General features: G+C 29.6%; 1 protein-coding gene across 1 annotated transcript in view; it reads left to right on the top strand.

Annotated features, from left to right (window-relative positions):
* The window catches only part of LOC132947769 (THAP domain-containing protein 5-like), a 42890-nt gene extending 26841 nt beyond the window's left edge, over positions 1-16049 (top strand). Inside the window, exon 3 of the mRNA XM_061018010.1 lies at positions 15892-16049. Coding sequence (XP_060873993.1) covers positions 15892-16049 — 158 coding nt within the window. The remainder of the gene's footprint in view (positions 1-15891) is intronic.
* Positions 16050-18510: the final 2461 nt, after the last annotated feature.

The following is an 18510-nucleotide window of genomic DNA, read 5'->3' as shown; positions in this document are numbered from 1 at the left end:
GTTCATTTCATTAATTAGCTTACATGTTTTGTAAATGGTTATTTTTACCAGGATTCATAATATGCACATGAATAATCGTACAACAAAATATTGTTATGCACAATACATAAAAATGATCTCATACGTATTTCTACTGTGGCTATGTCGCTTTCTAAATTTTCTATTTTTTCAGTGTTTGATTCAGCCAGTTCTATAGGAATGAAGCTTTTGGGCTTTAAGTGCCTCGTCAGTGAGGTACTTACTGAAAAGTCCTTAGCTAATTTTTCTCCACATTTTTGTCAACCGTTTTATTTTAAATAATAAATTAAAAAATTTTTAATGCTGACTTTTTGTTTATTGGTATTTAAATGAAATCCTTCTTGAATACATCTACATTTTTCGTCCATCATGCTACTTTATCGTGCTTTATCATTGAACACGATAAAGTTGGAACACATTTAGACGGATCAATAGGTTTTATTAAACTGGTATAAAGTGTGTACGGTTAATTTATAATAATCTCTATCTGCAACCGCGTAAAATAGACAAAGTCCATTTACAAAAAGATAAAGGAATGCAGCTTTTTAGCTTTAATTGTTTCGTCTATGACGTACATACCGGCGATATTAACCCAACAAAATGCCACGTTCTTGATAGTTCAAAATTAAGTTTTCGTGGTTAAAGATTGTCAACATTCTAAACTAATTGTTCCAAATATACGATTATTTTTGTAACTTATATAATGTTATGAACTTATAATTTTCGTGTATATATACATCATATGAGTAGCCCATGGTTGTAGTCTTGCTAGTTCATTTCATTAATTAGCTTACATGTTTTGTAAATGGTTATTTTTACCAGGATTCATAATATGCACATGAATAATCGTACAACAAAATATTGTTATACACAATACATAAAAATGATCTCATACGTATTTCTACTGTGGCTATGTCGCTTTCTAAATTTTCTATTTTTTCAGTGTTTGATTCAGCAAGTTCTATAGGAATGAAGCTTTTGGGCTTTAAGTGCCTCGTCAGTGAGGTACTTACTGAAAAGTCCTTAGCTAATTTTTCTCCACATTTTTGTCAACCGTTTTATTTTAAATAATAAATTAAAAAATTTTTAATGCTGACTTTTTGTTTATTGGTATTTAAATGAAATCCTTCTTGAATACATCTACATTTTTCGTCCATCATGCTACTTTATCGTGCTTTATCATTGAACACGATAAAGTTGGAACACATTTAGACGGATCAATAGGTTTTATTAAACTGGTATAAAGTGTGTACGGTTAATTTATAATAATCTCTATCTGCAACCGCGTAAAATAGACAAGGTGCATTTACAAAAAGATAAAGGAATGCAGCTTTTTAGCTTTAATTGTGTCGTCTATGATGTACGTACCGGCGATGTTAACCCACCACCCTTCCACGCTCTTGATAGTTCAAAATTAAGTTTTCGTGGTTAAAGATTGTCAACATTCTAAACTAATTGTTCCAAATATACGATTATTTTTGTAACTTATAAAATGTTATGAACTTATAATTTTCGTGTAAATATACATCATATGAGTAGCCCATGGTTGTAGTCTTGCTAGTTCATTTCATTAATTAGCTTACATGTTTTGTAAATGGTTATTTTTACCAGGATTCATAATATGCACATGCATAATCGTACAACAAAATATTGTTATGCACAATACATAAAAATGATCTCATACGTATTTCTATTATGTCTATGTTGCTTTCTAAATTTTCTATTTTTTCAGTGTTTGGTTCAGCCAGTTCTATAGGAATGAAGCTTTTGGGCATTAAGTGCCTCGTCAGTGAGGTACATACTGAAAAGTCCTTAGCTAATTTTTCTCCACATTTTTGTCAAATGTTTTATTTTAAATAAAAAATTAAAAAATTTTTAATGCTGACTTTTTAATTATTGGTATTTCAATGAAATCTATCTTGAATACATCTACATTTTTCGTCCATCATGCTACTTTATCGTGCTTTATCATTGAACACGATAAAGTTGGAACACATTTAGACGGATCAATAGGTTTTATTAAACTGGTATAAAGTGTGTACGGTTAATTTATAATAATCTCTATCTGCAACCGCGTAAAATAGACAAAGTCCATTTACAAAAAGATAAAGGAATGCAGCTTTTTAGCTTTAATTGTTTCGTCTATGACGTACATACCGGCGATGTTAACCCACCACCCTGCCACGTGCTTGATAGTTCAAAATTAAGTTTTCGTGGTTAAAGATTGTCAACATTCTAAACTAATTGTTCCAAATATACGATTATTTTTGTAACTTATAAAATGTTATGAACTTATAATTTTCGTGTATATATACATCATATGAGTAGCCCATGGTTGTAGTCTTGCTAGTTCATTTCATTAATTAGCTTACATGTTTTGTAAATGGTTATTTTTACCAGGATTCATAATATGCACATGAATAATCGTACAACAAAATATTGTTATGCACAATACATAAAAATGATCTCATACGTATTTCTACTGTGGCTATGTCGCTTTCTAAATTTTCTATTTTTTCAGTGTTTGATTCAGCCAGTTCTATAGGAATGAAGCTTTTGGGCTTTAAGTGCCTCGTCAGTGAGGTACTTACTGAAAAGTCCTTAGCTAATTTTTCTCCACATTTTTGTCAACCGTTTTATTTTAAATAATAAATTAAAAAATTTTTAATGCTGACTTTTTGTTTATTGGTATTTAAATGAAATCCTTCTTGAATACATCTACATTTTTCGTCCATCATGCTACTTTATCGTGCTTTATCATTGAACACGATAAAGTTGGAACACATTTAGACGGATCAATAGGTTTTATTAAACTGGTATAAAGTGTGTACGGTTAATTTATAATAATCTCTATCTGCAACCGCGTAAAATAGACAAAGTCCATTTACAAAAAGATAAAGGAATGCAGCTTTTTAGCTTTAATTGTTTCGTCTATGACGTACATACCGGCGATGTTAACCCACCACCCTGCCACGTGCTTGATAGTTCAAAATTAAGTTTTCGTGGTTAAAGATTGTCAACATTCTAAACTAATTGTTCCAAATATACGATTATTTTTGTAACTTATAAAATGTTATGAACTTATAATTTTCGTGTAAATATACATCATATGAGTAGCCCATGGTTGTAGTCTTGCTAGTTCATTTCATTAATTAGCTTACATGTTTTGTAAATGGTTATTTTTACCAGGATTCATAATATGCACATGCATAATCGTACAACAAAATATTGTTATGCACAATACATAAAAATGATCTCATACGTATTTCTATTGTGGCTATGTCGCTTTCTAAATTTTCTATTTTTTCAGTGTTTGATTCAGCCAGTTCTATAGGAATGAAGCTTTTGGGCTTTAAGTGCCTCGTCAGTGAGGTACTTACTGAAAAGTCCTTAGCTAATTTTTCTCCACATTTTTGTCAACCGTTTTATTTTAAATAATAAATTAAAAAAATTTTAATGCTGACTTTTTGTTTATTGGTATTTAAATGAAATCCTTCTTGAATACATCTACATTTTTCGTCCATCATGCTACTTTATCGTGCTTTATCATTGAACACGATAAAGTTGGAACACATTTAGACGGATCAATAGGTTTTATTAAACTGGTATAAAGTGTGTACGGTTAATTTATAATAATCTCTATCTGCAACCGCGTAAAATAGACAAGGTGCATTTACAAAAAGATATAGGAATGCAGCTTTTTAGCTTTAATTGTGTCCTCTATGACGTACGTACCGGCGATGTTAACCCACCACCCTTCCACGCTCTTGATAGTTCAAAATTAAGTTTTCGTGGTTAAAGATTGTCAACATTCTAAACTAATTGTTCCAAATATACGATTATTTTTGTAACTTATAAAATGTTATGAACTTATAATTTTCGTGTAAATATACATCATATGAGTAGCCCATGGTTGTAGTCTTGCTAGTTCATTTCATTAATTAGCTTACATGTTTTGTAAATGATTATTTTTACCAGGATTCATAATATGCACATGCATAATCGTACAACAAAATATTGTTATGCACAATACATAAAAATGATCTCATACGTATTTCTATTATGGCTATGTTGCTTTCTAAATTTTCTATTTTTTCAGTGTTTGGTTCAGCCAGTTCTATAGGAATGAAGCTTTTGGGCATTAAGTGCCTCGTCAGTGAGGTACTTACTGAAAAGTCCTTAGCTAATTTTTCTCCACATTTTTGTCAACCGTTTTATTTTAAATAATAAATTAAAAAAATTTTAGTGCTGACTTTTTGTTTATTGGTATTTAAATGAAATCCTTCTTGAATACATCTACATTTTTCGTCCATCATGCTACTTTATCGTGCTTTATCATTGAACACGATAAAGTTGGAACACATTTAGACGGATCAATAGGTTTTATTAAACTGGTATAAAGTGTGTACGGTTAATTTATAATAATCTCTATCTGCAACCGCGTAAAATAGACAAAGTCCATTTACAAAAAGATAAAGGAATGCAGCTTTTTAGCTTTAATTGTTTCGTCTATGACGTACATACCGGCGATGTTAACCCACCACCCTGCCACGTGCTTGATAGTTCAAAATTAAGTTTTCGTGGTTAAAGATTGTCAACATTCTAAACTAATTGTTCCAAATATACGATTATTTTTGTAACTTATAAAATGTTATGAACTTATAATTTTCGTGTAAATATACATCATATGAGTAGCCCATGGTTGTAGTCTTGCTAGTTCATTTCATTAATTAGCTTACATGTTTTGTAAATGATTATTTTTACCAGGATTCATAATATGCACATGCATAATCGTACAACAAAATATTGTTATGCACAATACATAAAAATGATCTCATACGTATTTCTATTATGGCTATGTTGCTTTCTAAATTTTCTATTTTTTCAGTGTTTGGTTCAGCCAGTTCTATAGGAATGAAGCTTTTGGGCATTAAGTGCCTCGTCAGTGAGGTACTTACTGAAAAGTCCTTAGCTAATTTTTCTCCACATTTTTGTCAACCGTTTTATTTTAAATAAAAAATTAAAAAATTTTTAATGCTGACTTTTTGTTTATTGGTATTTCAATGAAATCTATCTTGAATACATCTACATTTTTCGTCCATCATGCTACTTTATCGTTCTTTATCTTTGAACACGATAAAGTTGGAACACATTTAGACGGATCAATAGGTTTTATTAAACTGGTATAAAGTGTTTACGGTTAATTTATAATAATCTCTATCTGCAACTGCGTAAAATAGACAAAGTGCATTTACAAAAAGATAAAGGAATGCAGCTTTTTAGCTTTAATTGTGTCGTCTTTGACGTACATACCAGTGATGTTAACCCACCACCCTGCCACGTTCTTGACAGTTCAAAATTAAGTTTTCGTGGTTAAAGATTGTCAACATTCTAAACTAATTGTTCCAAATATACGATTATTTTTGTAACTTATAAAATGTTATGAACTTATAATTTTCGTGTATATATACATCATATGAGTAGCCCATGGTTGTAGTCTTGCTAGTTCATTTCATTAATTAGCTTACATGTTTTGTAAATGGTTATTTTTACCAGGATTCATAATATGCACATGAATAATCGTACAACAAAATATTGTTATGCACAATACATAAAAATGATCTCATACGTATTTCTATTGTGGCTATGTCGCTTTCTAAATTTTCTATTTTTTCGGTGTTTGATTCAGCTAGTTCTATAGGAATGAAGCTTTCGGGCTTTAAGTGCCTTGTCAGTGAGGTACTTACTGAAAAGTCCTTAGCTAATTTTTCTCCACATTTTTGTCAACCGTTTTATTTTAAATAATAAATTAAAAAAATTTTAGTGCTGACTTTTTGTTTATTGGTATTTAAATGAAATCCTTCTTGAATACATCTACATTTTTCGTCCATCATGCTACTTTATCGTGCTTTATCATTGAACACGATAAAGTTGGAACACATTTAGACGGATCAATAGGTTTTATTAAACTGGTATAAAGTGTGTACGGTTAATTTATAATAATCTCTATCTGCAACCGCGTAAAATAGACAAAGTCCATTTACAAAAAGATAAAGGAATGCAGCTTTTTAGCTTTAATTGTTTCGTCTATGACGTACATACCGGCGATGTTAACCCACCACCCTGCCACGTGCTTGATAGTTCAAAATTAAGTTTTCGTGGTTAAAGATTGTCAACATTCTAAACTAATTGTTCCAAATATACGATTATTTTTGTAACTTATAAAATGTTATGAACTTATAATTTTCGTGTAAATATACATCATATGAGTAGCCCATGGTTGTAGTCTTGCTGGTTCATTTCATTAATTAGCTTACATGTTTAGTAAATGGTTATTTTTACCAGGATTCATAATATGCACATGCATAATCGTACAACAAAATATTGTTATACACAATACATAAAAATGATCTCATACGTATTTCTATTATGGCTATGTTGCTTTCTAAATTTTCTATTTTTTCAGTGTTTGGTTCAGCCAGTTCTATAGGAATGAAGCTTTTGGGCATTAAGTGCCTCGTCAGTGAGGTACTTACTGAAAAGTCCTTAGCTAATTTTTCTCCACATTTTTGTCAACCGTTTTATTTTAAATAAAAAATTAAAAAATTTTTAATGCTGACTTTTTGTTTATTGGTATTTCAATGAAATCTATCTTGAATACATCTACATTTTTCGTCCATCATGCTACTTTATCGTTCTTTATCTTTGAACACGATAAAGTTGGAACACATTTAGACGGATCAATAGGTTTTATTAAACTGGTATAAAGTGTTTACGGTTAATTTATAATATTCTCTATCTGCAACCGCGTAAAATAGACAAAGTGCATTTACAAAAAGATAAAGGAATGCAGCTTTTTAGCTTTAATTGTGTCGTCTATGACGTACATACCGGTGATGTTAACCCACCACCCTGCCACGTTCTTGACAGTTCAAAATTAAGTTTTCGTGGTTAAAGATTGTCAACATTCTAAACTAATTGTTCCAAATATACGATTATTTTTGTAACTTATAAAATGTTATGAACTTATAATTTTCGTGTATATATACATCATATGAGTAGCCCATGGTTGTAGTCTTGCTAGTTCATTTCATTAATTAGCTTACATGTTTTGTAAATGGTTATTTTTACCAGGATTCATAATATGCACATGAATAATCGTACAACAAAAATATTGTTATGCACAATACATAAAAATGATCTCATACGTATTTCTATTGTGGCTATGTCGCTTTCTAAATTTTCTATTTTTTCGGTGTTTGATTCAGCTAGTTCTATAGGAATGAAGCTTTCGGGCTTTAAGTGCCTTGTCAGTGAGGTACTTACTGAAAAGTCCTTAGCTAATTTTTCTCCACATTTTTGTCAACCGTTTTATTTTAAATAATAAATTAAAAAATTTTTAATGCTGACTTTTTGTTTATTAGTATTTAAATGAAATCCTTCTTGAATACATCTACATTTTTCGTCCATCATGCTACTTTATCGTTCTTAATCTTTGAACACGATAAAGTTGGAGCACATTTAGACGGATCAATAGGTTTTATTAAACTGGTATAAAGTGTGTACGGTTAATTTATAATAATCTCAATCTGCAACCGCGTAAAATAGACAAAGTGCATTTACAAAAAGATAAAGGAATGCAGCTTTTTAGCTTTAATTGTGTCGTCTATGACGTACATACCGGCGATGTTAACCCACCAAAATGCCACGTTCTTGATAGTTCAAAATTAAGTTTTCGTGGTTAAAGATTGTCAACATTCTAAACTAATTGTTCCAAATATACGATTATTTTTGTAACTTATAAAACGTTATGAACTTATAACTTTCTTGTAAATATACATCATAAGAGTAGCCCATGGTTGTAGTCTTGCTGGTTCATTTCATTAATTAGCTTACATGTTTTGTAAATGGTTATTTTTACCAGGATTCATAATATGCACATGCATAATCGTACAACAAAATATTGTTATGCACAATACATAAAAATGATCTCATACGTATTTCTATTATGGCTATGTCGCTTTCTAAACTTTCTATTTTTTCAGTGTTTGGTTCAGTCAGTTCTATAGGAATGAAGCTTTTGGGCTTTAAGTGCCTCGTCAGTGAGGTACTTACTGAAAAGTCCTTAGCTAATTTTTCTCCACATTTTTGTCAACCGTTTTATTTTAAATAATAAATTAAAAAAATTTTAATGCTGACTTATTGTTTATTGGTATTTAAATGAAATCCTTCTTGAATACATCTACATTTTTCGTCCATCATGCTACTTTATCGTTCTTAATCTTTGAACACGATAAAGTTGGAACACATTTAGACGGATCAATAGGTTTTATTAAACTGGTATAAAGTGTTTACGGTTAATTTATAATAATCTCTATCTGCAACCGCGTAAAATAGACAAAGTGCATTTACAAAAAGATAAAGGAATGCAGCTTTTTAGCTTTAATTGTGTCGTCTATGACGTACATACCGGTGATGTTAACCCACCACCCTGCCACGTTCTTGACAGTTCAAAATTAAGTTTTCGTGGTTAAAGATTGTCAACATTCTAAACTAATTGTTCCAAATATACGATTATTTTTGTAACTTATAAAATGTTATGAACTTATAATTTTCGTGTATATATACATCATATGAGTAGCCCATGGTTGTAGTCTTGCTAGTTCATTTCATTAATTAGCTTACATGTTTTGTAAATGGTTATTTTTACCAGGATTCATAATATGCACATGAATAATCGTACAACAAAATATTGTTATGCACAATACATAAAAATGATCTCATACGTATTTCTATTGTGGCTATGTCGCTTTCTAAATTTTCTATTTTTTCGGTGTTTGATTCAGCTAGTTCTATAGGAATGAAGCTTTCGGGCTTTAAGTGCCTTGTCAGTGAGGTACTTACTGAAAAGTCCTTAGCTAATTTTTCTCCACATTTTTGTCAACCGTTTTATTTTAAATAATAAATTAAAAAATTTTTAATGCTGACTTTTTGTTTATTAGTATTTAAATGAAATCCTTCTTGAATACATCTACATTTTTCGTCCATCATGCTACTTTATCGTTCTTAATCTTTGAACACGATAAAGTTGGAGCACATTTAGACGGATCAATAGGTTTTATTAAACTGGTATAAAGTGTGTACGGTTAATTTATAATAATCTCAATCTGCAACCGCGTAAAATAGACAAAGTGCATTTACAAAAAGATAAAGGAATGCAGCTTTTTAGCTTTAATTGTGTCGTCTATGACGTACATACCGGCGATGTTAACCCACCAAAATGCCACGTTCTTGATAGTTCAAAATTAAGTTTTCGTGGTTAAAGATTGTCAACATTCTAAACTAATTGTTCCAAATATACGATTATTTTTGTAACTTATAAAACGTTATGAACTTATAACTTTCTTGTAAATATACATCATAAGAGTAGCCCATGGTTGTAGTCTTGCTGGTTCATTTCATTAATTAGCTTACATGTTTTGTAAATGGTTATTTTTACCAGGATTCATAATATGCACATGCATAATCGTACAACAAAATATTGTTATGCACAATACATAAAAATGATCTCATACGTATTTCTATTATGGCTATGTCGCTTTCTAAACTTTCTATTTTTTCAGTGTTTGGTTCAGTCAGTTCTATAGGAATGAAGCTTTTGGGCTTTAAGTGCCTCGTCAGTGAGGTACTTACTGAAAAGTCCTTAGCTAATTTTTCTCCACATTTTTGTCAACCGTTTTATTTTAAATAATAAATTAAAAAAATTTTAATGCTGACTTTTTGTTTATTGGTATTTAAATGAAATCCTTCTTGAATACATCTACATTTTTCGTCCATCATGCTACTTTATCGTTCTTAATCTTTGAACACGATAAAGTTGGAACACATTTAGACGGATCAATAGGTTTTATTAAACTGGTATAAAGTGCGTACGGTTAATTTATAATAATGTCAATCTGCAACCGCGTAAAATAGACAAAGTGCATTTACAAAAAGATAAATGAATGCAGCTTTTTAGCTTTAATTGTGTCGTCTATGACGTACATACCGGCGATGTTAACCCACCAAAATGCCACGTTCTTGATAGTTCAAAATTAAGTTTTCGTGGTTAAAGATTGTCAACATTCTAAACTAATTGTTCCAAATATTCGATTATTTTTGTAACTTATAAAATGTTATGAACTTATAATTTTCGTGTAAATATACATCATACGAGTAGCCCATGGTTGTAGTTCCGCTGGTTCATTTCATTAATTAGCTTACATGTTTTGTAAATGGTTATTTTTACCAGGATTCATAATATGCACATGCATAATCGTACAACAAAATATTGTTATGCACAATACATAAAAATGATCTCATACGTATTTCTATTATGGCTATGTCGCTTTCTAAACTTTCTATTTTTTCAGTGTTTGGTTCAGTCAGTTCTATAGGAATGAAGCTTTTGGGCTTTAAGTGCCTCGTCAGTGAGGTACTTACTGAAAAGTCCTTAGCTAATTTTTCTCCACATTTTTGTCAACCGTTTTATTTTAAATAATAAATTAAAAAATTTTTAATGCTGACTTTTTGTTTATTGGTATTTAAATGAAATCCTTCTTGAATACATCTACATTTTTCGTCCATCATGCTACTTTATCGTTCTTAATCTTTGAACACGATAAAGTTGGAGCACATTTAGACGGATCAATAGGTTTTATTAAACTGGTATAAAGTGTGTACGGTTAATTTATAATAATCTCAATCTGCAACCGCGTAAAATAGACAAAGTGCATTTACAAAAAGATAAAGGAATGCAGCTTTTTAGCTTTAATTGTGTCGTCTATGACGTACATACCGGCGATGTTAACCCACCAAAATGCCTCGTTCTTGATAGTTCAAAATTAAGTTTTCGTGGTTAAAGATTGTCAACATTCTAAACTAATTGTTCCAAATATACGATTATTTTTGTAACTTATAAAACGTTATGAACTTATAACTTTCTTGTAAATATACATCATAAGAGTAGCCCATGGTTGTAGTCTTGCTGGTTCATTTCATTAATTAGCTTACATGTTTTGTAAATGGTTATTTTTACCAGGATTCATAATATGCACATGCATAATCGTACAACAAAATATTGTTATGCACAATACATAAAAATGATCTCATACGTATTTCTATTGTGGCTATGTCGGTATCTTAACTTTCTTTTTTTTCAGTGTTTGGTTCAGTCAGTTCTATAGGAATGAAGCTTTTGGGCTTTAAGTGCCTCGACAGTGAGGTACTTACTGAAAAGTCCTTAGCTAATTTTTCTCCACATTTTTGTCAACCGTTTTATTTTAAATAATAAATTAAACAATTTTTAATGCTGACTTTTTGTTTATTGGTATTTAAATGAAATCCTTCTTGAATACATCTACATTTTTCGTCCATCATGCTACTTTATCGTTCTTAATCTTTGAACACCGATAAAGTTGGAACACATATAGACGGATCAATAGGTTTTATTAAACTGGTATAAAGTGTGTACGGTTAATTTATAATAATCTCTATCTGCAACCGCGTAAAATAGACAAAGTGCATTTACAAAAAGATAAAGGAATGCAGCTTTTTAGCTTTAATTGTGTCGTCTATGACGTACATACCGGTGATGTTAACCCACCACCCTGCCACGCTCTTGATAGTTCAAAATTAAGTTTTCGTGGTTAAAGATTGTCAACATTCTAAACTAATTGTTCCAAATATACGATTATTTTTGTAACTTATAAAATGTTATGAACTTATAATTTTCGTGTAAATATACATCATATGAGTAGCCCATGGTTGTAGTCTTGCTGGTTCATTTCATTAATTAGCTTACATGTTTTGTAAATGGTTATTTTTACCAGGATTCATAATATGCACATTTATAAAAATGATCTCATACGTATTTTAATTGTGGCTATGTCAATTTCTAAGAGTTCTATTTTGTTGCAGCTTTGTGGGCTAGAAGTGCCTATTTACGTCAGTGACGTACATACTGGAATCTCCTTAATTAATTTTTATCTACATTTACATATAAAGTTTTGATCGATGGTCACCCTAGCATCTTGTCATTTGAGATTCAACATATTTTTGTTATTGTTGTAATGTTATACAAAAGTCGTTGTAACAACAGATTGTTTACCTTCATACTTTTAAGGTGTGATAATTTAATTTCTTTGTTACTAATTTGTATTTTTTAATCTTGGAAATTTCCATTTAATTTTATTATGGTTGCAATTATTCTATGAAGGAAAAACAATTGTATGCTTGTTATGTTGTTTTTTTCAAAAGTACTATTAACGGTATAATTGTTATATGTTTATTTAATTGAGCATTATTTATGTATGATTTGATTTGGTTGTGAATTATTAATTAAAGTGTTTAATTCAACTATATTTAACGTTAGTATTTATGAATAAAAATGTTTGAAATTTTATTTTATTATTAAATTTTTTTAATAATTAACCTTATATTAACCGTGTACCTAAACTTGTATAACTGCTATTTGTTCTCTTCTACCACATTTGTTCAAAATTTATTAAAGAAAAAAAGAAAAAAAACATAATATTCATTTACATTATTGCGTATGTTAATTGTTTATACATATATAACATTCAACTAATAGATGATCTTGTTAGCTGTGGTCTTATATATTATTTAATAAATGCATATGTATGAGCCCCTGGCGTGGTTTGTAAGCTCATAAATGTATAATATTTGAAATAATATTGCATTAAAACCCATGAGCTCCAATATAATTGTTTAGTTGTAAATGTTTGTATGTGGTTGAAAAATATTTATAATTTATATATATTGATATATCTACATTCAATAGAGTTATACAATAAACTGTGTATTAACAGTCAAAAAAATGTAATCAAAAACGTGGTAAGGGATGTTTTAACAAGTAGTTGTTAAATAAGTGTGTATAATTAATATTATCTAAATTATGAATTTTAAAATAATTTACCAATCAAATAATAGTTATCTTACTTAAGCCATTATTTTAACTGATTAGGTATAATGTAAATGTTTAAATGTAAATAAAAAGAGAATCAAAAATGACGCAAAAATGAGTTGATAAAAAAAAGTACAGAATGTCTGCTACAAAAATAGTAATTTGTGTCACAATGTTAATTAATATAAAATCATTATCAATACATTAAATTGTTTCTTTTTATAATTATTATATCATACATGAATTATTTAAATGTTGTGTTAAGAAAAAACGAGGTTTTTGAAGAATTTTAATTAAATTTGCAATTTTTTAATAACCCCAATGTGTTAAATATTGTTTTTGTTTCATAAAAAAAAACAAGATCAGAATATATCCTTTTTTTTATATGTATGTACATGATCAAAATGTTTTTTTCTGAGTATAATTCCATTGAAAATTTGGTATAATTGGTGGTCAAAAATACCTAAGTTAGGTACTAACTTTGTGAATTGTCACACTCCAAAACTTTTTTATATTGTGTTGAAAGATCATTAAGATTTCCATTGTTCTTGAACAAAACAATTCGCTAATATCATATGCATAAAAAATGCATCTAATTCATCAATTTCTTGAAATCTTTGATATATATCCACCAAACCATCATCAAGTTGGCCCAATTTTTTTTTATGATATGACATATTAATCAAATCATTGAAATGGTCTGGTTCAAGTTGAATCACCGTTTTATGATACATCATAGCCTTTCATACTTTTGATGTCTTCGTATTCTTCCTCACTTTTAGGGTTCCTGTACCACAAAGTTTCTAATGCTGCGTTTACAATGAGTCCAAGTACCAAAAAAACCAACTGAGCCAACGAGGGAAATCATTGGCCCGACGTCGGGTATCTCAGTCGCGATAATTACTGCAATCACACGTAAAACCATAAGACATACATTAATAATTTACTCATCAACTTGTCACGATCAAACTCGAACTTATATCGATAAATTATCGATAATTTGTTTGTCCATAAATAAGATGTGCGATAACACACACGAAACGATATACCTACTTCAAGTCGTCAAGTATCTAGTTCACACATTCACTTAACATGCTCGCATTCTTTGCACCTTCTGCAATGTACGTTTATTTTGTTAATCGAAAAATAATTTATGAAACTTTTTATTGCAGTTTCAATAGAAATTTCTCTGTTTATATAACACTATTTCATATTAAATTCTTTCTTTATTCTTTGCGCCTTCTTTAAAGCATGTTTATTTATTTCGTCTAGTTTTTTTCAGATCTTACGTCCCCTTGAAATCAGTGCCGTTGCTAGACTGTTTTTGTTTTTTTTTATTCAGTTCTCAGAAAAACTTTTGTCTCGGTCTTTCTTTTCAGCCATTGCCACACTAGGTCCTCGGTGTCAGTTACCTGGAGTCCGTAAGTCACTAGAAATCCCAAAGTTACTGCGATGTTTACAGCCTCTGAAAGTCTGTACGAACACGAAATCGACAACTACAATATAATAAATTATAATACTTATCACGTGACACACCGTTTACAGGCGTAGCGTATAGGTAATTTATATGTAGAATATCAGTCCTCTGTTTTCTGATGGTAAGTTGAGTGGCACACTGCCCAAGCACCGTTCCCCGTAGCGTACATATCCGGAGAAGCCCAAAGCGCCGTTGTGTTTAACTTAAATGTTTACAAGCTTACAATTTCTCCCCTACAAACAAACTAATGGACTTAGTTGCCGGGCTTCATGATCAAAAAACAAAAAAAAAAAAATTAGTAGACTTATATAACAGTAGTTTATAGTATTATATATTATTATATACATAAATAATAATAATCATAATAGTATGTCTCTCATTTTGTTTTTAAGTATTACGTTTTAGTTTGACATTGCCCCCCCCCCCCCCACAGATCACAGTACCTCAAAAAAAGTATAGAGAACAATGATACTAATGAGAATGAAAGTTTATTTTTAGATGTTCTTATCAGTTTCTTCTGGTTCTCGATGGGTTGTGGCTCATCGACTTCACTTCCCTTATCATCAGAATCTTTGTTTTCAATAATTTTTTCAAGAACCACGGGTTGTGGCTGGTCGACTTCACTTTCCTTATTATCTGTCTATCAAAGAGTGAGAACCAAGAAACTGGTGGAAATATCTAAATATATCTAAATATATTAATCAATATTTCTATCAATATTTTTATTACAATAGCTAGTAGAATAATATGATACATTGATTAGTTTGTGTGAGAGTGTTAGCCCAACATTACACTCTGGGCAAGTAAAACTTATTTTATAAGTATTGGGGCCCGTGAAATTATAAGTGAATAAAGAAAGAAAAATAGATACCTACATGCTAATTTAAATTTTATAATTATTTGGTTTTTTAATGACGAAATAAATAAATATGGTAAAGTGCATCCCTATTTAAGCATTTTACATATTAATGGAGCATACATGGTGCATAAATGTTCAGGGCATACCGATACGTCATATTGTATGCATTTTTTAAGGTTTTTGAAGTAAAACTTCTTTCTTGAGGTGTGGGTGGAAAAAAAAGTCACAACTAAAATGAAACGACGGGAAAAATGAAACGAAACATTTGTTTATTTATTTATTTTGAAAGTCATGCACGGTGGCAGCGGCGTGCACGTTTATTTTTATTGTATTGATTATTTTCTCTCTCTCTCTCTCTCTCTAATTCACTTATAATTTCACGAGCCCTATGAAAAAAGTTGTACTTCCCCAAAGTGTAATGGTGGGCTCACACTCTCACACAAACTAATTAATGTATCATATTATTCTACTATTAATAATTGTAAGAAAATTATTGATGGAAATATTGCTTGATGTATTAAATATTTTTAGATATTCTTATCAATTTCTGGGTTCTCTCTCTTTGATACACAGAGAATAAAGAAACAGACGAGAAGGAAAGTGAAATCGATAAGCCACAAATCGTGGTTCTTGAAGTAACTACACATAACAAAGAAACTGAAGAGAAGGAAAGTGAAGTCGATGAGCCACAATACATTGTTGAGAACCTAAAAACTGATAAGAATATCTAAAACTATACTTTCCTTCTCATTAATATCTTTGTTCTCTATACTTTATTCAAGAACCTTTTTTTCCACCCACACCTCAAGAAAGAAGTTTTACTTTAAAAACCTTAAAAAAATGCATACAATATGACGTATTGGTATGCCTTAAACATTTATGCTCCATGTATTCTCTATTAATATGCAAAATGCTTAAATAGGTATGCTCTTTACCATATTAATTTATTTCGTCTTTAAAAAACCAAATAATTATAAAATTTAAATTAGCATATAGAAGTATCTATTTGTTTTTCTTAATCTTTCTGCTTTTTTAAGTTTGACTTTTAACAAAACAAAAATTTCAATTATAAACGCAAAAACACGAAGACAAAGTTACTTCTGCCAAAATAACTACGCAAGAAGATAGAACAGGCAATAAAGAGTCTTAAAATTAACAACATCAAATTTGGTGAAAGTAGTGCTAAACTTTCAATTAAAAATGAAATGTGGATTGACAATGAAGAAACTGGCAGAAGTAGTGCTAAACTTTCAATTAAAAATGAAATGTGGATTGACAATGAAGAAACTGGCAGAAGTAGTGCTAAACTTTCAATTAAAAATGAAATGTGGATTGACAATGAAAAAACTGGCAGAAGTAGTGCCAAACATTCAATTAAAGAGGAAATGCGAGAAAAGAAGAGTCTAGAGGTATAATAATCTTGTAGGTATAATATAATATTTTATTTTATTTCAAAAATTTGTAACGGGCATCATGGAATATCTTCGTGAGCCACGGGTAGGGAATCACTGTCATAGACTAATATAATTAGAATAATTAGAATTAGAATTAGAATTCTTATTACTCCATGCTGTATAAATTACTATACATATTAATAAACGATAACATAAGTTATATAGGTAAGTAAATCATATATTATATATACCTATGTGTTTTTATGTACGTATATGGTATATCATGTAATTAATTATGTTCTGTAGCGTACAAATCGTAAAGTAAATCCAAATGTACAATATATCTACTAATTATCGCTTCATACAAACGTGTAACATACCAAATTTACGCTCAGAAATTCACGTACTTCCCGTCAGATTAAATATTAACTGAGTTATGAACATTTTTAGTTTATATGTATTATACACGCATAACTCACTTAAAAACTGAACTATCGTAAAAGAAACTTCCAACAAAACATACACACAATGTTCTTAGCATCAAGTTTCACAGTATGTCGATTCACTCTAATTTTTAACTTAATGGCATAAAACGTGAATTTCTGAGAGTAAATTTGGTATGTTACACGCTTGTAAGACGGAGACAACATACGCGGGTGTGGCGTCCTCTTCATGACAATTCTTAAAACATAAATATTTGTTTTCGATAAAACTATTTACTGAACTATTTAGCTTAATTCCAGCTGTATTAAAATATAATTACCAATCGGTTCCGTGTACAAAAAAATTTAACTTATATATATTTTAAAATTATAACCAGCTGTGCATATAATGAGAATTCTTAAAACCTCAGTAGGTATTTGTTTTCCATAAAACGATGTTACCAATTATTTAGCTTAATGCGAGCTTTATTAAAATGAAATTACCAATTAGTTCCATATACCAAAAAATGTTATTGACTAAAATAATATTGTAATATAATAGGTTCTTATAATTTTTGTCAATAATTGAAATAGTTTTTAGTAAAGACTTAATTTAATTACATTTTGTAGCATTCATTTTGTAGAACAATATTATAATCGTATAAATATCAAAAATCCGTTTTTAATTAATTTTGATTCGTGTGCTATGTAAACAATGGAAATAAATACTATTCACTGATAAATATTGAACCTACATAGTATAGCTTATTATATTAATATATTATTATATCCAAATAAAATATGTATTGGTTTCGTCCATTATAAATATATAATAGCCGTATAGTACCCAATGACTATTGACTAATAACGTCCTGTTAGTGATCAAAGTCCACTGAATAACGTGGTTATCATTGTTTTCTGTTACTTACAACAATGAAAACATATTGTATACCTAGTTAATAGTTATACATTTATTATTTTGCTTGTAATCAGTGTGTAAATGTGTAATTTCTTCCGATAAAATGAAGTATGTATATTATTAATAACATAATTAACCTACCTATGTAACATATTATATATTGTATAATGTATATAGTATCATTAATATCACGAGTACCATTAATTGTTATAAATATATGTAACTGTAATATTCATTCAATTTCTTAAAGCAATAATTTATTGTTAATAATAGTTGTGTCCAGTTAGTATAAATTTACATTTTATATTTTAATTTTATGACAACATCTAGAATGTCATAATTATTAATAAACGCTTAAGTTAAAATTTTGAATTATATTGGAGTGAAACCAGTCCCAAATTTCTCACTAGGACTAGATTTTTATAATATTTTTATAATATTATCGTAACATAATCGT

The sequence above is a fragment of the Metopolophium dirhodum genome, chromosome 6 (assembly GCF_019925205.1).
Source record: "Metopolophium dirhodum isolate CAU chromosome 6, ASM1992520v1, whole genome shotgun sequence".
Lineage (NCBI taxonomy): Eukaryota > Metazoa > Arthropoda > Insecta > Hemiptera > Aphididae > Metopolophium > Metopolophium dirhodum.
This window is presented reverse-complemented; position numbering and strand designations above follow the sequence as displayed.